This window comes from Vulpes vulpes, chromosome 14 (assembly GCF_048418805.1).
Source record: "Vulpes vulpes isolate BD-2025 chromosome 14, VulVul3, whole genome shotgun sequence".
In the NCBI taxonomy this organism is placed as follows: domain Eukaryota; kingdom Metazoa; phylum Chordata; class Mammalia; order Carnivora; family Canidae; genus Vulpes; species Vulpes vulpes.
In genome coordinates this window covers 114719061-114743956 of record NC_132793.1, presented here as the reverse complement: position 1 = coordinate 114743956, position 24896 = coordinate 114719061, and the positions used below count along the sequence as shown (strand labels likewise).

Below are 24896 nucleotides of genomic sequence, written 5' to 3'. Positions count from 1 at the left end.
GAACTTGGCCACAGTAACTTCTTGCAAGATTCATCCATGAAGGCAAGAGAAACAAAAGCAAAAATGAACTATTGGGACTTCATCAAGATAAGAAGCTTTTGCAAAGCAAAAGATACCGTCAAAAAAACTAAAAGACAACCTACAGAATGGGAGAAGATATTTGCAAATGACGTATCAGATAAAGGACTAGTATCCAAGATCTATTAAGAACTTCTTAAACTCAACAGCAAAGAAACAAACAATCCAGTCATGAAATGGGCAAAAGACATGAACAGAAATCTCACAGAGGAAGACATACACATGGCCAATACGCACATGAGAAAATCCTCTGCATCACTGGCCATCAGGGAAATACAAATCAAAACCACAATGAGATCCCACCTCACACCAGTGAGAATGGGGAAAATTAACAAGGCAGGAAACCACAAATGTTGGAGAGGATGTGGAGAAAGGGGAACCCTCTTGCACTGTTGGTGGGAATGTGAACTGGTGCAGCCACTCTGGAAAACTGTGTGGAGGTTCCTCAAAGACTTAAAAATAGATCTGCCCTATGACCCAGCAATTGCACTGCTGGGGATTTACCCTAAAGATACGGATGCAATGAAACACTGGGACACCTGTACCCCGACGTTTATAGCAGCAATGTCCACAATAGCCAAACTGTGGAAGGAGCCTCGATGTCCATCGAAAGATGAATGGATAAAGAAGAAACAACAAATACCCACCATTTGCTTCGACGTGGATGGAACTGGAGGGTATTATGCTAAGTGAAATAAGTCAGTCAAAGAAAGACAAACATTATATGGTCTCATTCATTTGGGGAATATAAAAAATTGTGAAAGGGAATAAAGGGAAAGGAGAAAAAATGAGTGGGAAATATCAGAAAGGGAGCCAGAACGTGAGAGATTCCTAACTCTGGGAAACAAACAAGGGGTTGTAGGGAGGTGGGCGGGGGGTGGGGGTGACTGGGTGACGGGCACTGAGGGGGGGTAGTTGATGGGATGAGCACTGGGTGTTATCATATATGTTGGCAAATTGAACACCAATAAAAAATACATTAAAAAAAAAAAGAAAGTTAAGACCCAAGAATGCACAGAAGAAAGAACATATGAAGACAATGGAAGATGACTGCCAACTACAAGCCAAGGAGAGAAGTCTCAAAAGGAAACTTTGATCCTGGACTTCTATCCTCCAGGGAAGAAATACATGTTTAAACTACCCAGTGTGAGGCACTTCATTATGGCCCTGGCAAACTAACACAGGCTCTAATTTTTTCAGTTATTTAGATCTCCTTAGTATGGAAATCAACACCAAAATAAAGAACTCATATTTCAAGAAACTGTAAAATAAGTTCTTTGGAGAAATAAACATGTAAAAAGGCTCTGGACATCCTTTCTTAGAAGCTGAGTTATTTTGGTTGCAGCAGGACTATAAAAATAACAATTCCACATCTTAAAGCAAAAGTTAACTTCCTACTAGCTTTTTGTGTTTTGGTATAGGTATACATGTTTGTTTAGCTGGGATTTTTTTAATTGCAAAGAGCCTATGTTAAATTCCAGACTGGTAGATACCCTTGAGCTGGATCAAAACTTAGCTGTAACAAGATGGAGAGAAGTGAGGTATTTTGGAGGAAAAGAGCTGGGTTCAAATCTTGACTCCACCTCCTCCTAGCTACTTAACAATAATCAATCTACTCTCTCTGAAATTCAGTTTCCTCAGTTATAAAGGGAGATCACTTAGCATGATGCCTGGCACATAACCAATGCTCTATAAAAAGGGGTATCATTTTATCACTGTATTTAAACAACTCAACATTAGCCAAAAGGAACAGTAAGCTATCTACCTAAGCAGCATGTGTGAGTGTGTGTGTGTGTGTGTGTGTGTGTGTTTGTGTGTGGCATCAATGTGCCATGTACTATTATCTAATTTTTACTATAACTTAAGTAATAATAAAGCCCAAATATAATCAAATTGACACAACAGCCTATATTGCTTTGAAAAATAATAAATACCTAGCATAGGTTCTCTTTAATGACTCAAATACTTAAGGATTCGAGATTTCTGCCAATTTCTCCCTAAACAGACTTTATCTTAAAATGCTATATTTTGCCTGAAATTCAGTATTTCTATTTATGCACCCAAACTCTACTAGTTTTGCAAAGACTTCAGTTTTAAGTTCCACATTCCTCTTAATACTTTGGTGACAATTTTTTCCCTCCCATTGATGCAATAGTACTAAATTATATGTTGTCTTTCCTTTATACTTTTTATGTTAGTCTTACTTCTACAACAAGACTTGAAGTTTCCTGACAGTAGGATTCATAATATATGGACCTAGAAAGCAGCCATGTACTCATAGAAAGAATTTACTACTTTATAGACTGTGTTAAGCAGTTATAAAGAAGTTTGCTACTGCCTTTCTATGTTACTTAATTTAAAGGTATTTCAAATTAGGGACCCCTGCGTGGCTCAGTCAGTTAAGTGCCTACCTTAAGCTCATGTCATGATCCCAGGGTCCTGGGATTGAGTCCCACATTCAGCTCCCTACTCAGTGGGGCGTCTGCCTCTCCCTCTGCTCCTCCCCGTTTGTGCTCACATTCTCTCTCTATCTAGCAAAACTAAATGGATAAGATTTTTATTTTTTTAAGAAATTGCATTTGTAATTTTTTTAAAGATTTTATTTATTCATGAGAGACACAGAAAGAGACAGAGACATAGGCAGAGGGAGAGGAAGAGGAAGAGGAAGAAGGAGAAGCAGGCTCCCTGCAGGGAGCCTGGTGGGGGACTCAATCCAAGGACCCAGGGAGCACGACCTGAGCCAAAGGCAGATGCTCAACCACTAAGCCACCCAGGTGCCCTAGATAAAATCTTAAAAAAAAAGAAAAACAAAACAGAAAAAACATATTTCAAATTAGGGGGAATGTAGAATATATATAGAACCGCATATAGATCTGAAAGCATCTTAAAGAATCACCTAATTTAGCATTAATTAGCAAATTCTTTTGAAGTAATTATTAGATAAAATACAGATTACAATAACATTTTTCTCATTTTTTATTTTTTCCATTGTTAGCAATATATCTCTTTTATAGTCTACAGCAGTTAATCTCTACCATTCCCTGAATGATAATGAGAATATATTTTCACAGTAGCAACTGGTGACATTTCAATAAATCAATGTGCTGCAGTGATACCTAAATAAAAGCTTATTTCACTATAATGATGCTTCCAGGCTTCCCTCAAGTCAGGTGGTTACTTGCAGTTAATGATCTGTGACATACCACACAAGTAGTCCTAAAAAGACTTATTATCCACTGCATGTGCAACAATATTTGCTTTATGGATGGCTACATGAATGAAGACATTCAATGTAACTGTAAAAGTAAAATCAAAAGAAAACTTACAAGTAACATGTTTTCTTTAAGTAAAAGGGCTGTGACCATTTTCCATTAATACTTAACCTTTTGCTGGAGCAGTGCAACCACATATAACGCTCAAATCCATAAAGCCCAAGAGCTGTTCTGGGTTAATGCTAATTAACTGCCCCCAATCAAAAGACCAGTAACTTTCCAAAAATGTAAGATCATCAACCTCTATTGTTGACATCAAAGTCATAAAGCAAAGCTTAAAGAACAATAAAAAAGACAAATATGCCTTATATATGTTAAGAACCTTTTAATCAAATCTCTATATACCTGTACAATACAAACATGCTGAGAAAAGAATTATTATGCTGCATACAAATTTGCTAATCTCAAACAATACTCTATCTTTCATAGCTGCCAGACATTGCAAGCATTCACATGTTTACCATTTATAATTTTATTTCATTCACTAGACTCGGCTTTTGTCCACCATATGTCCACTGTGGATTAACTATTCCCTTAGGTACAATTAAGGCCTTTCCATTTGTTGTAAGAAGAGCTAAGTATGAAGGACACGGCCAGAAATAACATTTATACCTCAACCAAAAACAGAAGCACATTGAAACTCACACCATCGTTTATGCAGCATCTTTTTTTTTTATTAGACACATGTCTACATAGCAAAATAAACTTGAGATAAAAATTCATGGCAACTATACACCAGCTTTCACCATTGAGATTAGATATCAAAATCATATCACCACCAACTGAGTTCAAATAATTTTTCAGAAAAATATATTTCTAAAATATAAGTTAAATGAAGGCTAACTTCCAAACATTAATTATAACTGAAACTTTCATCATTATTTATGTATTTTCAAGGACATTTCACACAATTAATAATGTTTTTGACTTTTAAATCCTTAAATTAAATATATATATGTATATATATTTATACACACTTAGCAATACCTCCTCCCATTACCCATGACTAGAAGAGAATCTGAGGAGATAGCAGGAGACACAATAATCACAATGAACACATATAGCACCTGTTACATACATGCAGTGATTCTAGGGGCTTTATATATATATATATATATACACATACATATATATATATATCTTACAACAACCTCCCTATAATGTAGGTGCTATTGTTACTCTCACTTTACAGATGAGAAAATTGAGCAACGAAGAGCGTTAAGTACCTTACCATGGTTAACAATAAATAAATGAGCCCATACTTGAACTTAAGTGGTCTTACTTAGAAGTCTGTGCCCTTAATATAAATATCCATAAAGGAAAATACAATTTCTCATCATTTTAAAAATAAAATTTTTATGGAAATTAAGAGATTCATTAGAGTTAGGAGTTCAGTTTTCAAAAGAAATTATGTGTGTAATGTAGCAGATGTCTTGCGTGGTCTGATGAGGTAGAGTGACTCATAAGCAAAAAATGAGTCTGTCATTATTAAACTCTTCTTCCAAATGAAAAACACCCAGGGTCAGAGCTGTACAGAACCTAGAACAGTATTATTTTCACTTTATCATCTCAAGAGGTCTGTAATTCCATTTTTCACTGAGATAGAGAATTAATACTAGTCATTCATAACAAGTACCTATTGACCACTTCCTGTGTGCAGGGACTAAGCTAGATACTAGAGCAGCAGCCATGAACAAGGCAGTCTCTGCCTTCATGGAGTTTCAACTACAGAACACCTGAATTAACTGTGGGGCAGGGGGGGATCTTTAAATAGCTAATAATTATTAAAATCACATGAGAAACCACCTAGTATCCTGTCCTAGTCCTTCTATTTATTTGTTTCTCTGAAGAGTTTAAGATTTAGGAAAGTCTTCGTGGATCCCTCAGGTTCTACTTTTTCACTAAATCAGATCAATGCAATAGACCGAAGATTAAGGAATGGAGATGACTCATTCAAAATTATATCTAAAAACAGAACAAGTTCAAAAACAAAAAGATAAGCATTTTTATATAATCAGGTGTTTGTTCACATACCCTATGTCTTTCTCTTCCTGTGAACATAAAACATGCCATAATATATCCCATCCTTAAAAAACAACACCACAGAGTTCTGACCTACATTCCTTCCAGCTGCTGCCCCATTTACCAGCTCCCTTGTAGAGTGGCATTACATATACATATCACATCTATTAACTGTCTACAATTCACTGACTTCTCTCTTTAACTTACTCTCCTCAGCTTTCACCCCCACCACTCCAATGAACCTGTTTGCCAAGGTCACCACCCATCACCTCTACATACTTAATCTAATAACCATTCTAGGTCTTCATCTGTCACTCATCCCCTTCTTAAAACATCTTTAAATATAGCTTCCAGGATACTACACTCTCAGGATTTTCCTCTGAACTCCACTGGCCACATTCTAATTCCTTTGTTGATCTTTATTTCACAAAACTTTTAAAACATGGCTATAACCCAAGGATTAATCTTTGGGCTTCTCATTTTATACTCACTCCTATGTAATGTTCATCCAGTCTCAAGGATTTAAATACCATCAATATGTTGTAGACTCCCACACTTTTATCTCTAGACTTCCTCTTGCCCCTGAACTCCAGATTCATATATCCAACTACCTATTAAATATCCCCACAGAGATAACTAACGTAAGTACCTCAAACTTATAGCATGTCCAAAAGCAAACTTGTGACCCTCACCCAAAACTGGTTCTTCCTGGACTCTTTCTCAAGTCAGTAGATTGATCATTAGCCTTCCAGATGCCTAGACCAAAAATCTTGGCATTATCTGTGTCTTCTCTCCTCTAACTCCACAATCTATGAGAAAATCCCTGATGCCTGCCTTCAAAATGTATCCAGAAGCCAATTCCTATTCACTACTTGTACTGCTGTCACCCTAGTCCATACCACCATTATTTCTCACCTGGATTATGTCAAAAGCCTCTTATCTGTTTACTTTATTTCCACGCATACCCACTACAGTAAATTCTCACAACAAGAACTGTAGTGTTCCTTTCAAGTTAAATAGCTTCACTCCACCGAAATCCCTCAGTGGCTTTCCATCTCACACAGAGTAAAAGTTGAAGGCCTTAGAATGGCTATACTGATCTGTCCTCTTCCTAGATCCTTTCTTCCTTATATCTAACTTCATGTCCTACACTATTCTTTCACTGACTGTTCCCTATATATACACACACAGCTACAAACACACACACACACACACACACACACACACACACACACTCCCTTCCTTGTAGTTCCAGAGAAGGGACAAATACCAAAATAATACCTCAAAGATTTTGCTCCAACTCTTCCCTTCTACTTGGATTACTCTTCATCCAGGTATCTATGTGGTGCTCTCTTCCTCTCTTTGCTCAAATGTCATCTTCTCAAACTTTCCTGCTACTATATTTAAAATTTTAACACCCTCTTCCAAATCTTCCTTTTTCTCCCTTCCCTGCTTCATCTATACACAACTTCTCATCACTTAACATTTTATATATTTCTTATTCGTTTATTTACTATCTTCCTCTACTGGAACCAGGCTAGATAAGGACAAGAATTTTTGTCTGTTCATTACTATATCCCTAACACTTAGACAAGTATGTGCTAGTAACTATTTGTTAAATGAAATTGAATAAATGAGAGAAGACATAGAAAACAAAAAGGAAATACCTGCCGAATTGATTTATTTATACTGCAAAAACTAGACATTCACGTGAAATTTTAGAAAATAATGTCACAGAAAAAAGTAAAATTTAAGCTCAGGAATATTTTTAAATTAAAAAGCAGCACTATTTTTAGAGTCCCCAAAACACTCCAAAGTTGACAATATTTCCAAGGTGTGCCTGGCAATTAATAAGAACTCAATAAATCTTAGCTAGAGTCATTATTATTACTGTTATTATGTATATGGACCTACCCATGTATAAAGAAAATAGATCCTTAATCTAACAATTGAATAAAATGAGCCTAAGAAATCATCTGCAAAGATAAGATGACAGGGTTTACAGCACATATAAAGTTAAAATTAAACTCTTTTAAAAATTATATGCAGTAAATTTGTTCAATTAAGCAGATTTATTACTAAACATGTTTGGGTCATCATATTTTAGGAACTGAAGGTGCTTATGATTACCAAGTACAATCCTTTATTTTATGCATGAGAATGATCCTATGTGATGTAAGTAAATTGCCCAAGGTGACATAATCAGAAAAAACGCCAGCCCCAGGACAAAAGCTAGAGTTTTCTGATCCCCACTCTAAGTGTTTCTTTAATCTGTATTGGCTTTGTTCCACAATCACTGCAAATTAAATTAATTATTAAAGGGGCTTAAACGACATTATGAAAATTTTAAATCTCCTTTTCATAAAGAAATGTGTCTATAGCTATAAATTTTTTAATTTATATATTTTATAAAGCTATACATTTTTATAATTGTAATTTAATGAATTAAAATTAAATTTAATATTTAACAATTTCTTCTAACTTTTAAAATCAGAGACTCACCACAGAAAACAAAAAGTAAAGTGGATGATTCTTTCTTTAGCATTTAATGAACTTTCTTTATCATGACAAGAAGAAGATGGACAGAAATTTCATAAACAGATTGTTACAACAGAAATGCTTACACAATACTTTAAAACAAACAGGACAAAACCACAGAAACCGTAATGTTTCTCAGGCTAAGGACATCATAATACTGTCAAATGGTTTGTAGTAGGCTATCTAAAAAAAAAAGTAACTATGAAATGACATAATAACATTACTGCAACACCTGTGAAAAATGATTTTGATGAGTATTATGAAAAAGCATTCATTTGACATCTTCTTCCCCAATAAGTATCAGTCCTAATACCAGTCTGAATGCAATCTTATGCATTTAATTTGAGGAAACTACTCCACCAATTGAACTGGAAATACTAACAAAATATTCTGAAAGTAGAGCAGGAGTATGAAGTATTATGTAAAAGAACAGCTTTTTTTTTTTTTAATTTTATTTATTTATTTATTTATTTATTTATTTATTTATTTATTTATTTATTTATGATAGTCACAGAGATAGAGAGAGAGGCAGAGACATAGGCAGAGGGAGAAGCAGGCTCCATGCACCGGGAGCCCGACGTGGGATTCGATTCCGGGTCTCCAGGATCGCGCCCTGGGCCAAAGGCAGGCGCCAAATCGCTGCGCCACCCAGGGATCCCCTAAAAGAACAGCTTCAAGAGTATAAATTAAAATACTCTCGCTATACAGAATACTGATGCTGTATCAGAATCAGATGCTCTTAGCATCTTCCAGTAAGTAAATAATCATAGCTCTGTTAACAAATTTACATGCAAAGTGAGGAAAAAGAAAAAAAGAACGAAGCAATAGAAACAAAAATATAAAGTCCATCTGAAAAAAGAGAGGAAAAAGAAAAAAAATGAAGCAATAGAAACAAAAATATAAGTCCACCTGAAAAAGACACTTGGATTTGATACTTTGGGAATACTATTCCCAGAACAAAAAAAGAACCAAAGTAATAAAATAAATGGATAAGAAGGCAGAATGTTTTAAATCACAATGTATAAACAGAATGAACTTTTCAAATTCTCAAAAGAGTTTCTGTTCATGCTTTATATAAATTATAAACTCTCTTAAGCAAACTGATAATGAGTCATTCATTCACTTTGTTATAATATTGTAGATGATAACTTTTATAGAAGTTGATATGAATCCTCCAAAATAGGAACCAAAGTAAATGTTACCTACTTCATATTTTCTACTCTCCAGATAAAATAAGAATTTTTGAACACTCAAAAGAGTCACAGGATAAGCAAGCACATTTGTGTAAATTCCCATGAAGTTTTTCAAACTGAATGTATAACCATTTCTTATACTCCTCTGTCACTAAGAATAATCTTTTACAAATTTTGTGGTAATTTTATTGAGGACATCAGTTAAATTTTTCAATCTGAAATTTACTTGTTTTACTAATACATTTCCACTGAGTTCAGGGAACACAACTACAGAGTACATTAAAATGTAACCTTTGAACCTCGCAGTGTAAAACATCACTTCCTGGGCAGAGATAGCACTCCAAGAACAATCAATCACTGTTAAGAAGAATATACACTCAACATTGTTAATTAGTGTTGATGCACTCTCCTCTATGCCCTCATCTGTCATGAAGATTGTTTAAAAATCTGAGTTATTAGTCTTTATTTGGGAAAGGATCTGGTTAATATCTTTAAGAGCAGAAATCATTCATCCATCCACTCTATCCCAGAGCGTGATAATTCCTACCCCCAATACAAGTTACTGATAACCACCACCCCTCCACTAACTAAGAAGCTATAAATCAGGAAGAGGGCAGCTTCTATGCAACCCCTGTTAATTTCTGTTTACAATCTATCCAACTGAGAATGTTAGCTAGTCAGAGGAGAAACTAGCTGATGGATCAGATAGTAGGAAAACATAACAGCTTAAAGATAGAAAATAACAAAATGACAAAACGCCATTGCTTATAAAACATGGATTAAATTTAAAATTAATCTTTAAAAAATTAATATTCCTGAATGTTCATTTCAATGGGAGCCTTTCCTAAAACACTGAAAGAAAAATTAAAACTGTTACTTCAACACAGATGGTTTTTGGAATTAAACACAAAAATTAACCAAAAAAGAGTCAAAACGTGTAGGTTTCTACCATTACATAAAAGTCACATTAGGAAAAGGCAAAATTACTAATTCTTTTATATTTATTTAACCTAAAATCATGATATAAAATCTATGACAGTTTATCTCAAACATGATCCCGCATAATATAACTTCAATATACTACCTAAGAAATACTCTGACATTATGCACCACGGTAAAAATTCAGTAGGCCAGTTGGGCCCGAAAGCCATCTAACAGATTCCCTGTATCTACCCATGTATTTTTCCTCATTAAGAAAACCATTTTCCCTTAATAACACATCTCCGGCCATAAACACTTCTAATTTCAACGGAGGCTTCATGAAAAGGCTTTTATTCATTCATTCAGGCACTGTTTTCAATGATGAGTTTCCTAGGTTTCATTGAGCTTGGAATTAAGTGGGGAAGATAGACAAGACACAGACAAGAACATCAGATGGCACTGAGGCTCCGCAGATAACTGAAACCAAAGAGAAAGGGACTGCAGGGCCTGTTTAGGCTGAGAGGCCAAAAAGGGGAATTCTGAGGGGATAACATTTAAGATGAGATCCAAATGACAAAATGGAGCCAGTCAAGCAAAGACCAGAAGTATTTCAAGCAGAAGAAATCCTATGGTACAAAATAACTTAGAATGTTTCAAGTACAGAAAAAAAAAAAAGAAATGTGTGCCTTAGCATCTAGTGGATGAGGGAATATACAGTAGAAGAAGTCTGAGAGGCAGGCAGGGGTCAGATCACCTAGTGCTTGGCAAACTTGGATGAGGAGTTTGGAATTCGTTCTAAGAGTGATGAGAAAGTACTAGAAGAGTCATAACAATATGATTTGCCATTTGGGAACTAGATTGTAAAGGAGCAAACCCAAGAGCAGGAAGGACAGTTAGGAAGCTACTGTAGCAGTTCACATGAGAAGTGATAGTGGTGTGTCAGGCCATGACCAGGTCTACCTGTTATAAGCCCAGAAGCAGACAAAATGAAAAACCCTGAGGCTCCATGGTGTAGGCTCTGATCAAGTGAGAGAGCAAGACCTTCAAGGCCAGGAAACCAGGTACCAGACCTGGTAAATCTGGCTCCGCGAATTGCAGATACTGCCTCGTATGGTAATAAAATGTTTTTCAGGTGCTATCAGTTGTTTCCTTTCACATTGGGCTTCGGACACCATCAAACTTCAACAGAACTTCTGTAAAGTACACAGAATAAGTAGATGGCACCCTCTTTCCCATTTCGGAAGTTACTGACCAGGAATTTATGCTTACCTTGCTAGGGAAAAGCAGGGCCTTCCATGAAGATCTTTGACATAATTGTATTTATTAATCCCAACAACCAAACAGAACAAAAGACAGGCAGTCAGATTTTTAGAAAACTTAAAGGGAGCTAAGTAAAATAATAAAATTAAGACTAAAGTTAGCAGGTCCCTATCACTCCTTAAGCACTCTCTTCAGCCCAACCTTCATGCAAATGAACAAGTTAACCAAATACACATAGCTGGCACTCCAGAGTGTTTGCTGAATTAAAATACTCTACCCATCATATGGTATGGGAAGTATCAATCTAAAAAATAAAAATAAAAATATGATGATGACAAAGAAATTCTCTGGGAACCTTTCCCTCTAGGCCACTTTTTAAAAATATGTTTCAGTTCTTTTAATTTGTAATTTGTGATCATTCAAATTGAAGCTATAGCCAGTGTTTTTAAAAGGTTATTATAAGTAATAATAATAATAATAATACTTCTGAGCACTTACAGTGTACAGGCTAATGTTAAGGGCTTTCCATGTAATATCTCATTTAATCTTTACACCAGCTTTCCCAGACAGCAGCTATTATCCTTACCTGCAGACAAGGAAGTTGAGGTGTACAGATACAAAGTAACCTGTTTGTCACACTGATGTTAAGTGAAGAAACTGGGCTTGTAAAAGCAAAATATACAGACATTCAAAGCCCTATGATCTTAACCACAATTCAATACTTCATTTAAAATCAAAAAGAGTACAAAGACACTAACAAGTGTCTTAGAGCCTTTCAGAATAGAATATAGAATAAAAAATTTGTTTTAGGCATTATACACTGAAATAATTTAGTCATTACCAACTCTATTTTGTAAAAGTAAATCTTTTCCTCTACTGGCTACTTCATTAACCTATTCTAGTTACTCTTTATATTTAAACAAAATAAAACACAGTTTTTAATAAAAAATAAACTCATAATTCATCTTTAACCTAAGAATACCTTCAATCCTCAGCCCAAATTTCTGTGAATTTACTATATTTTAATAAAAAACAAATGATTTTATAACATTAATTATAAGTTCTTCCTATAAAACAAATTCACACATACATACATATATGCATACTTCCTCTCCTCTCCCTCCCGCTCTCTCCCTCTCTCCTTCCCCGTCTCTCTTCCTCTCTCTCCCTGTATAGAAATTTTCTATCTTATACTTCTGCTAAACCTTGGCTAAAAATTGGCTACTGTTGGAATACCTGGGTGGCTCAGTCATTAAAGCGTCAGACGGGGGATTTCGGCTCAAGTCATGATCTCATGGATTGTGGGATTGATCAAGCCCCACATGAGGCTCCTCACTCAGCATGGAGTTAGCTTGGGATTCTCTCTCTTCCTCTCTCTCTGCTCCAGCCTCCATGCTATGCCTCCCCCACCCTACTCCCTGCTGCCTACTCAAACATACAGGTGCTCTCGCTCTCTAAAATAAATAAAATCGGGATCCCTGGGTGGCGCAGCGGTTTGGCGCCTGCCTTTGGCCCAGGGCGCGATCCTGGAGACCCGGGATCGAGTCCCACATCGGGCTCCCGGTGCATGGAGCCTGCTTCTTCCTCTGCCTGTGTCTCTGCCTCTCTCTCTCTCTGTGACTATCATAAATAAATAAAAAAATTTTAAAAAAAATAAAATAAAATAAAATAAAATCTTCTTAAAAATAGAATAAAATGAAAGTTGGCTACTGCCACCAATATTTTCATAGCCTATACATATTTCTTTTCAACATATGCTTTCTATTTTGCAACTTAGAAAGTTGCAAAGAACAGGACACAATGATGAGTTTTTAAAAGCACAGTTAGGTAGATGACTCCCTGTAAATAAGGAACATAATAATCCAATTTCAGATGCCTTCCCATCATGTTTCCTTTGCTTTGCCTTTAATCCATATGTAAAATCTTTGCTAATATAATTTTGTTCCCCAAAACAGAAGATGAGTACATACTACTACACTGATATAACATTAACTTGGAAACACAGATTTCCAAGATCTTTTGTTACATGACCATATGAAATCAGGCCAGTGACAGAGTATGCAATAAATAATATCCAGGAAAATGTTCACCTTATAATCTCTTCATTTTACAAATGTAACATTATATGTAACTGCACACTTTATTCTATGATCTCATTCTGAAAAAGGGTATTATAAATACAAGGAAAGGGCTAGAGCTAAACCAAAAGCTAAAAAACTCAACTTTTTATGCTATTAAATCTCAAACATAACACTATAATATTTTTTTTGCATAAATTCATATAACTTATATAAATGTTTGTTTTTAAATCTTAGGAATTGCATCACAGCACAGTCCAATAGCCCATCTAGTCTAACAGCCTCTCTTTGACAGTGACCAATGGCAGATGCCTCACAGGACAGCATAAACACATAACATAATGTATATAATTATGTGCCACTATACCATTACTCTAGATGGTAGTCAGATTATGTCTTGAAAGAAATGAAAACAATTCTCAACCCCCATCCTTTTCCTGCTCTACAATTTCCTAAAAGGTGATGAGAAACTGCCAATAAAGCACAAATTTAACCATAACATAAGCCAGTGGCAACTAAGAAACAATCTCCTAAAAATGAAAAGTTGCACTCAGAAATAGAACTAAGGTCATCAAAACTTATGATTTCTGAGCACTGGGTATTATGCTAGATGTTGGCAAATTGAACTCCAATTAAAAAAAATTAAAAAAAAATTTATGATTTCTAAAGGGGAATTTCAATGAATTGAAAAGCATCTGATTCATTAAATTAGAATCATTTATGAACAGAAGAGCAAAATTCAACTAAAGCTTAAAAAAAAACTCTATCTCTTACCCAAGTCATCCATTTCATGATATATAATACTATTTTCTAAAAAAAAAAGTATTATAAAATTTATATTTTTAACTCTTCAGAGAAATGGTATCCACACCTGTTTTATAATGGTTTTAAAGTAAGGCTTGGATTTATTAAATGTTCATCTAAGTGTGCAAAACCACATAATGAAGAAATTTTGGTTTAGTCCTTCAGGAAGTACTATTTCCTAAATAATTACAGACTAAAAAAAATGCACTATACTTTTAAAGACCTTTGGAGAAGATAATTCTCTTGGTAGTATACTTGGTATTGGTTTAACAATGCTTGTAGTCAGGAAACTATTCCTGACCTAAATCCTCCATGGTATAATTTAAATTCATTTTCTCTTTTTCTGACCTCAAATAGTTGTAGAAGATTAGGTCATATCATAATATTTTATATATTTAAAAACCCTTACTAACGTCTCCTTTTCCAGGTAACTACATTGCAGGACTATGAACCAACTAACAGTCTTGTACTAAATTCAGTCTTATAATTTCATATGCTGTATATTATAGCCCAAGAGACAGATCTCAAAAATTACTTACCCACCATTTTTATCAATCACTACTCCTCCCCAACATACTCTCTTAAAAACATACTTTACAACAAACGCCAAAAATTTAGAAAGAGAACTTTATGAGAAATGAGAGTAAGGAACAACACACACAAAATTCCACTGCTTTCTTTCCTAGAAACAGAGGATCACTAATGAAATCTATCTCTCAAAATCTCTAGGGCAGAGCTGAAGCTGCAGTGCAGTATCATAAAATCTGCAGCTGTGCTGCTGTTCTTAACAGTCCATGCTGCTTCCTCAGACCACAGGAAGCCAAAACACACACCATCAGAACAGAACTTACCTGAACAAGAACTGGCCAAAGCAGCAGAGCAGTTACAACAGATCAAGCATCAAAACTGTACTGAAAACATTGTATACATCTTTAAATATGGTCTCCTCCAGCAATGTACTTACTCCAGGAAAGCTGAATCTTTTATGTTTCTAAACATCAACATTTTTGTAAAAATAAAGACTATAGGATAGTCTATGGACAGGATAGCTACCATCCATAAATAAGCATTAATAACTTACTTTTATTGCCCACCAACGCAACCAGCGGCTGAGTTTCTGACTCCTCGCTCACTTTCTTCACCACAGAATACCAGTCTTCCAAATTCTCAAAGCTTTGATAATTTGTAATATCATATACCAAGAGAATTCCCTGTCACAAAAGAGTTACAGAATCTTTGTAAGGTACTTGGCATATGCATGGTAAGTTAAAATAAATTCAAGAAAATTGTATCATAGAGGTAAAAAAGCTTCACAGTCTACAATCCTGCCTGTAACTTTCACGAGGTCAAACATTTAAACCTTTCAATAAATAACCATCTGCTGCTGCTCTTTTTAAATATTTTCAAAAATGGAGATTCCATGACATCCCTTGATAGTCAATTTTAATGTTTAACACAATTTTCTTTAAATGAAATAAGTCGATTTCCTCTGTTGGCCCTCTGTGCATTTGGAGAACAACATGAGAGTATCCTCTTTATAATAACCCTTCATGTACTTGAAGATAGTTAAGTAACTCCTTTACCGTCTCCTTTCCAGAATAAACAAACTCAATTCCTTAAACTTGCCTCAAAGGACCTATTTTCTATCCCTTTAATCATAGTTGTTGGGTTCTTCCCAGGACACACTACATACAGCTTTTTGACATCCTCTTTAAAATGAGCAATGTAAAACTGGACATGATACTGTAATAAGAGCCTGAACAAAGCCAAATATAACAGAGGGATTGCTTCCTGCCTCTTATATATCATATTCCTTTTAATATATCCCATTATTTTGTGTGGGAAGGAGAAGTATGTACATACACAAAAATAACAGTGCCACATTCTTGATTCTCATCCAGTTTGTGGTCAAACACTTAATCAAAGTTCTGCATATAGTGTAAGTCTGGACCCTAATAGCATTATGTCTCCTTCTTCTTAGGTTATAATCATAAATTTTAACTACATTTTTGTACCTACTATGTACCTTGACATATATTTAGACCTTTTCATTAGGCCTTACAGCAATCATGCAACAGTGGTATTCTTATTCTCATTATACTAATAAACAGACGTTATAATAACCAGGTCACACAGCTAGGCAAGTGATGAAGCCAGATATGAATCAAGGGCTGAATGAATATAAAGCCCGCTCATTCGTTCTATAAGCATTTGTCTGCCAACTATATGCCAAGCATTGTGCTGGGTCCTAGGGGTATAAATTACAAACCTCAAGACACTGTCTTGCAGCAAGGCCAGGTACGTAAACAGACAAGTATAGAACACACATACCAGTGATATGCCGGTAAATATTAATCAACTGCCTAGGGTTGTGGTAGGGGTACGGAATTTCAGAGTATGATTTGTAGAATTTACCCATTTTTTATGGTGTAAATACTCCACTAGGGCCATTTTCAAGCTACTGAGGTCACTTTACTGAGGAGAGCTGGGTAGGACACCACCATATTACACCTGCACCATACAAATACACTAGACATAAATAATCTCAAAAACATAAATAACAAAAATATATGATAAAATAATTAGTAAATGACGTATTTGTGTATGTATCTTTGTTTCTAGCATATTTTATGAGTTTATATATAATTTTTAAACATGAATGTATTCAACTGGGTCACAAAAATTTCCAAAAACTTAACGACTGACTTTCTCAAGCCAGTTATAGCATATTACTCTTATAACTTTCTAATACCATGCTCTTTTATTAAATTATACCTGGCTCCCAAGTCACTTAGCTTCCCTGGATCTCAGGTTGTTTTGCCTCTAAAATTAGATCATTAAAAGTAAATGGTCTGTAAGATCCCTTCCAGTTTAAAAATTCTAAAATTTTTATGCAAAATCACTTGACTGATTCATTTTGATAACTCAGACACCTATCTCTATTTTCCCAAATGCTTTGAAATAATGCCCAACATAGAATTATTTGAAATACTCAGCAAAAGTCCACTTTTCTTATTAAGAATAATGCCACAGGGGTGCCTGGGTAGCTCAGTCAGCTGGGCATCTGACTCCTGGTTTCAGTTCAGGTCATAAGATCAAGCCCCGGGTTGGGCTCCGTGTTCCATGGAATCTGCTTGGGATTCTTTCCCTCTTCCTCTTTCTCCCCCTCTGCCTCTCCTGTACACACATGCATCCATGCGCACACACGTGCACTCTCTCTCTCATACATACGTACATAAAATCTTAAAGAAAAAAGAAGAAAAATGCCCCAGAACTGGCCTTTGAAGAAAACTAATCTTCAACCTACTGACTCTATGTCCAGTTGACTTGAATGATACAATATATTGTGTTAAAAGAGCTTTGCCCTGAAAGTCAGATTGTTATTGGATTGCAGTTTTGGCCCTACCACCTGCTGATCTTGGGGAATGCTTCTGTCATTCACCTTTATAATACTTGCCATGTCTACACAATTATGTGAAGTATAAAAATAGACTTATTCTTTTTTAAATATTCTATTTATTTATTTATTTATTTATTTATTTATTTGAGAGACAGAGAACAAGAGAAAGCTTGAGTGGGGGGAGAGGTGAATGGAGAGGGAGTAGAAGACTCTCTGATGAGTAAGGAGCCTGATGCAGGACTCAATCCCAAGACCCTGGGATCCTGACCTGAGCCAAAGGCAGATGCTTAACCAACTGAGCCATTTAGGCACCCCAAAACAGACTTATTTAAAAAAAAACATGCTACATAATTGCTGGGAATATCTTATTATTCGAGTAAGAATCACATTTTCAAGGCAACTTTGAGATAGTTTTTACACTCATAGGTTGAGCCATTGACCTAGGATACCTCTTAAACCTTAAGACTGGGATGCCACTGTGGCTCAGTGGTTGAACGTCTGCCTTTGGCTCAAGTCGTGATCCTAGTCCCAGGACTGAGTCCCATATCGGGCTCCCCGCATGGAGCCTGCTTTTCCCTCTGTCAGTGTCTCTGCCTCTCTCTGTATGTCTCTCATGAATAAATACATAAAAGCTTTAAAAAAATAAAAAAATAAAAAATAATAATAAACCTTAAGATTTTTGTAACTCTTCTAAATCAACATATGAAAATCTTCACCTCAGCATGGGTCAGTATGTGAATATGATAGAATATGCAAATAAAATGTGGTCACCATCCGTTTGTTATCAGTACTAGAGCAGAACTACAGAATAAAAATTACATACTACTGGGGCACCCAGGTGGCTCTGTTGATTAAGCCTCTGACTCTTGACCTCAGCTCAGGTCTGCATCTCAAGGTCATGAGTTCAAGTCCCACATTGGATTCCATGCTGGGCATGGAGCCTACTTACAAAAAAAAAAAATCAGGGCACCTGGGTGGCTCAGTCCATGAAGTGTCTGCCTTTGACTCAGGTCACTGTCCCAGGGTCCTGGGATGGAGGACTCCCCTGCTCAGCAGGGATTCCACTTCTTCTTCACTCTCTTCCTCTGCCCCTCCCCCACCACTAGCAGGCTCTCTCTCTCCCTCTAATAAATAAAATGTTTTTAATTAAATACTACAGGAGTTAGTAAACTATGGCCCCAGGTCAAATTTGGCTCAAAGACCATATCTATAAATAAACTTGCATTGAAATATAGTCATACTTATTTGTTTAAGTATCATCAATGGCTGCTTTTATACTACAACTAACTGCAGAACTGAGTAGCTACAACAGAGACAGTATGGCTTGTGAAACCTAAAATATTTTTTATCTGGTTCTCTAAGGAAAAGTTTGCCAATTCCTGATCTAGATCAATGTGTCCTATATTTTTCAGAGAGCAATACTTAGGAATCTTCCAGAACTCATAAGAAAGGGAGAAGAATAAATGCCTCTCATTAATCTAACTATCCACCAACCCGAACATCTGTTCACATACTCCAGTCTCAATAACACCTTAACGTAAAAAAAAAAACATGATTCCATCTTTGCTCCTAACATGACAATCTTTCATCGGTTCTGACCTACACCAATGAGGTCAAAATCTGAAAAGGGAAAATGAGAAAACCAAAAAGGCATTAAAATACAAAAAAAGTTCTAGAATTTTCAGTTTCAACTCTGACCTGTAAAAAGCCTGGAAGTCATCACGTCTATCCTTACAGTAAGAAAAAAACTAGACAAACTAAAAATCAATGACTTTTCTTGGACAAAGCAGAAAGCTGAGTTTGCAGAATAAATCACCACTCTGAAATATGGGAGTTGGATGAATCCAAAGAGTCAGAGCCAAAATGAACTTACCTGAAGCAGAAGCCACTATGGCCAGTAAAGGGTGGCAACATCTAAATAACAATTTTGATAAACTGCTGGAGGCTGCGTGTGATCCACTTTGAGAATGAAAAACTGCAAGGCAACACTGTTACGGGGATAAACTCATGGATTTTACCTGCAGAAATCCCATCAGATCCTCTTGGTAAAGCATCAAGAAAGATTGCTCACATGGCTCTGACATGGTGAGGGAGAAATGAACCATTTTAAAATACACCCAGAGTACTATCCATTAAAAAAGGCATACTGTCCAGGAAAAATGCTTAGTCGGTGTCCTATTTCACACAGGGAGAGGACTGGTTCCCATCTCCAGGCCCTTCTAGCCATCCTGTCTCATCCAAGTGGGAAGAGCTAATAAATACCTGTGACAGTCACAGCCAAGGAACACAGGTCCACTATAACACTGTGACTTAATCATAAGAGTATAGAATGCTTCCCTGCCTCCATACTTTACCATAACACCAACTGGGATCCAGTGTAATAGTAGTATATTACACTTGAAAGAGCGGCAAAACAAACTTCAAAGGAAGAGTTCTTTGAGAAAGGGGAGAAAAAAACAAGGATATTAGAGGAACTGGATGTCTCTGGCACCTAGAGCCTCAGCAAACATTCAGACAGACCAACTCCTGGCCAATTAACATAAAACCTCACACTAAAGGCCTATTTACCTGAGTTCTTATTACTCTACACATCATATCTCACTTTCAAGAAAAAATTAGAAGACACACTAAAAGGCAGTTTGAAGGAAAAAGCATTAGAACCAGACTCAAATATGATATGGATTTTGGAATCATCAGATCAGAACTATAAAACAACTATGATAAATATTTTTAAAAAGGTTCCAATGGCTAGGTCATTTCAAAAAGGGCTTTGTGGAACTAAAACCAAGGGCTCTTAACTCTGTGACCAAATATTAGAGTTCTCCATAGGATGTAATAGTGCTATGTTTTCCTGAAGAGATACAAGATTTAGCTGCTTCTATCCAGGACTGGTCAAGTAGGAAAGAAGAAATGTCTTTCAAATATACATTTGTCCTCAGGGCTATTTTGAAGATTATGGTTCTGACTTCTAGAGGAACTACAGTGATTGGCAGCAGAAGGAAATAAAAATTTAATGACTTAAAAAGTTCCAATGGAAAAGGTAGACAAAATACAAGAACTGATGGATAATGTACACAAAGAGATGGACACACTAAGAATAATAAAAAGGAAATGCTAGATATCAAAACTACTACAACAGAAATGAAGAATGCCATTGATGGGCTCATCAGTAGACTAGACACAGCCTAGGAAAGAATTTGTAAGCTTTAAGGTAACAGAAATTTCCAAAACTGAAATGCAAAGAGAAAAAGAATGAATAAAACAGAACATCAAAAAAACTATGTGACAATTCTGAATGGGATATCATACATGTAACTGTACTACCAGAAGGAGAAAAGAGAATAGAACTTAAATATTTGAAGTAACAATAGCCAAGAAATTTCCACAAATCAATTAAAGACACTAAACCACAGATCTAGAAATCTCAGAAGACAACAAATAGGACAAATGCCAAAAAAATTACATGTAGGCACACCATATATTCAAACTAACACAAAACACTATGAGGGGCACCTTGGTCGCTCAGTCGGTTAGGTGTCTAACTCTTGATTTTGGTTCAGATCGTGATCTCAGGGTCATGAGATTGGCATGGAGCCTGCTTAAGATTCTCTCTTCCTCTCCCTCTGCTTGCCAACCCTCCCCCACAGCCTCTCACTCACACATGTTCTCGCTCTCTCTTAAAACGAATAAACTGGGATCCCTCGGTGGCTCAGCAGTTTAGTGCCTGCCTTCGGCCCAGGGCGTGATCCTGGAGTCCCAGGATCGAATCCCATATCGGACTCCTTTAGTGCCTGCGTTCGGCCCAGGGCGTGATCCTGGATTCCCAGGATCGAATCCCATATCGGACTCCTTGCCTGCTTCTCCCTCTGCCTGTGTCTCTGCTTCTCTCCCTCTCTCTGTGTCTCTCATGAATAAATAAATAAAAATCTTTAAAAAAAAATAAATAAACTAAGAGAAAAATCTTAAAAGAAGCCTGGGGTGAGAGAAGGGTTGATGAGAGGAACTACTACGTTATCTCTAGAGGAACATGGATAAGAATTACAGAGAAACTATATAAGAAAAGAAAGGAGCGAAATATTTAAAATGTTGAAAAAGGAAAGGACCAATCTAGAATTGTATATGTAAAATTATGCTTCATAAGTGAGAGAGAAATAGACTTTCTCAAAATAAACAAAACCTGAGGGACTTCATAGCTAGCAAACCTACCCTGAACAAACATTAAAAGAGGCCCTCAGGGAGAGAGAAATGATATGGGTCAGAAACTGATTTCTATATAAAGAATGGAAGAGTATCAGAAAAGGAGTAAGTAAAGGTAAAATAAAAGCATTTTTTTATTCTTAGATTATATAAAATACTTTTTTTAAATACAACTTTTTAAAGCCATAATAATAACAATGTATCGAATAATTACAGCATATGGGTGAGTGAAATGAATGACAGCCATGTCATAAAGGATGGGGGATGGATTAAGAATATGCTTTTATCAAGTATCTGAACTATACAGGCAAAGCAATACAGTGCCATGTGAAGGTGGACTTAACCTAGTTAAAAATATATATATTTGGAAACTCCAAGGCAATTGCTAAAAAAAAAAAAAAAATTTTAAAAAAAGTGTTTAACTAATAGGCTAAGAGTTAAAATGCTCAAATAAAACAATGAAAATTTTAAAAGAAAGAAAACAAAAGACTAGCACAAGAAATAGAAAACAAGTATGACAGAAATTAACCAACCTGTATCAATAATCACTTTAAATGTGAATGGTCTAAATATACCAATTAAAGGACAGGATGCAAAAATAAAAATAAAAATAAAATAAAAATAAATAAATAAATAAAAATAAAGGACAGGATGCCAGAGGATACGAAAAAACAAGACTGAAGATTCAACTATACACTGCCTACAGGAAATTCACTTTAAATATAAAGACACAATTAAAAGTAAAGGGATCGGGAAATACCATGCTAACACTACTGATAACAAAACTGGAATATTCTATTCATATTTATTTCAGACAAAACAGACTTCGGAATAAGGAAAGGTATTAAGTATAAAACCTGGCATAATGATAAAGGGGTCAATTTTCCAAGAACGCGTAACAACCCTTTATGAATATACATCTAACAACAGAGTATCAAAATATGTAATGCCAAAACTGATAGAACTGTAAATCCACAGATCCATTAGTACTGTTGGAGACATCAATGCACTTTTTTTCACTGACTGATACATTAAGCAAGCATATAATAAGTAACTCACATGAAACATTCACCAAAACAGACTACATTCTGGGCCATAGATCATACTTTAACAAATTTATAAAACTAGAAATAATACCAAGCATGTTCTTAAACTACAAAGGAATTAAGCTAGAAATCAATAACAGAAAGATAGCTGGAAAAACTCGAAACCTTTGGTAATTAAACATCATGCTTCTAAATAACACATGGATCAAAAAAAAAAAGAAGTTTCAAGATAAGTTTTAAAATATCTTAAATTAATAAAAACACAACCTATCAAAACTTGTGGGATATAGCAAAAACAGTGGGTAGAGGAAAATGTATAGCATTGAATGTATATACTAGAAAAGAAAAAAAAAACATCAATAATCTAAGTTTTTACTTGAAGAAACTGAGGAAAAGCAATTTAAGCTTAATGAAAGCAGATCAAAAAATTCATAAAAACTAAAGCAGAGATCAAGTAAATTTAAAAGAAGAAAATAATAGAAAAAATCAACAACACCAAAAGATAGTAAACCTCCATAGCCAGGTTAACCAAAAAAAAAAAAAAAAAGAGAGAGAGAGAGAGAGAGGAGGGAACAGAAAATGCAAATTAATGAGGAGCCATCCCACAAACATTAAAAGAATAGCAAGGCAGTAATATAAACAACTCTTACGGCCAAAAATTTGATCACATAGATGAAAGGGACCAATTCTTTGAAAGACACGAACTACCAAAACTCATACAAGCAGGCATTGACCCCCGCCCCCCCAAGGCCTCTACACACCAGCTTCAATATACCAAAGTCAGACCTCTGAGTACTCACCTTTTCAGGAGCCTATAACACAAGCACCCTCAAAGCCCTGAATCTCTCACCACATCCATCAATCAGGACCTCCTCTGACTGCTTTCAGAAAACTATCAGAATCTTCTCAGCCACAAGAAAGTATAACACCCTCAGAAATGTAACAACTTGGCAACAACTGAAGCAATCTACTAGGAACCGCTGGAAGTAATTTTCTTGGCAGCCTTGTGGCCATCAAAACCCATCTCCCAGTCTCATGTCTCCAATGCACTTTTATCACCGCACTTTTATCACCTATCTGCCATTCATCTTTCTCCTGTGTCTTTTCCCCATGCTGCCCCATGCTTGCTCTTCCCAATTTACCCTCCAACTGTTTCCCTTCATCCCAAATCTTTTTGCTGTGACTTTTGGAAATCAGATTTCAAGCTTAATACATCCTTCTATATCTTCAAATTCTTCAACAAAAATTCCCTATATTTTCTATGCCTTAACTTCACCTTTTCCCCTTGCAATTCCTAAAAGATTCCCACCCCTTCTCTTCATAAACCTCAACTTTTAGTAAATATGACATAAAGTTTCTTTATACAGTTCTTTGTTTTCATCTATTTTACTTATCACCATATCTAACGAACATGATGAGCCATTAACCAGATAGACAGCATCTTCAAAGGAATACTGAAGTCTTAAAGGACAATACTTAACTACTGTAAATTTTTGTATGGATTTAGTTCTGAAATTTAACAGGCACAGTACACAGACAACTACTTAACCTTGCCCAAAATGAAAGGTTCCCAGTTCCCATAATCCAGGTACCTTTTTTCTCCCTGATTTGTATGACAATCTACTTTAGCTTTTAATAATATGTGGAAATAGGTTAAATCATATAGATGGTACCATAGTCCTTACCATATATACACTTTGCTGAAAAAGTACAACTTGTAGGAAGAAACACTAATGCAAGAGAGGTCTGTATAATCAGTTATAAGCTGGCAAATATCCAACTAAAAAAATGCACAGTAAAAGACAGCAGAGGGTCTCAGAGAGTCCAGCTTTGAGATGCACTCTCCGCAGCTGCCATACAGGCAGCCAAATCCTTTTGTTGGTAGCTAACAGGCTGCCTCATCTGTGTGGGGCACTGGCACACAATAGTAGTTATGTTCTGCCTCACAAATGACTACACTTCATTGAGTTTATACTCAGTAGGGCAGTGTTTGCAAACCACTTAGATTCCAGGACGGAAAGAGCTACAAAAATGAAACACCCAGTCCTTCTCTGAGGTTTGTTATTAGCCTCTGTTAGCCACAGGTT

General features: G+C 35.8%; 1 protein-coding gene and 1 non-coding gene across 3 annotated transcripts in view; one reads left to right on the top strand and one right to left on the bottom strand.

Annotated features, from left to right (window-relative positions):
- Positions 1 to 24896, bottom strand: part of RAB28 (RAB28, member RAS oncogene family) — a 104161-nt gene that overhangs the window by 65494 nt on the left and 13771 nt on the right. For both annotated transcript variants that reach the window (XM_025998352.2, XM_025998359.2), the window contains exon 4: positions 15248 to 15377. In XM_025998352.2, coding sequence (XP_025854137.1) covers positions 15248 to 15377 — 130 coding nt within the window. The remainder of the gene's footprint in view (positions 1 to 15247; positions 15378 to 24896) is intronic.
- On the top strand, positions 20317 to 20433 carry LOC112923569 (small nucleolar RNA SNORA25). Its single transcript, XR_003235708.1, has one exon. It is a non-coding gene; the product is annotated as a small nucleolar RNA SNORA25 (small nucleolar RNA).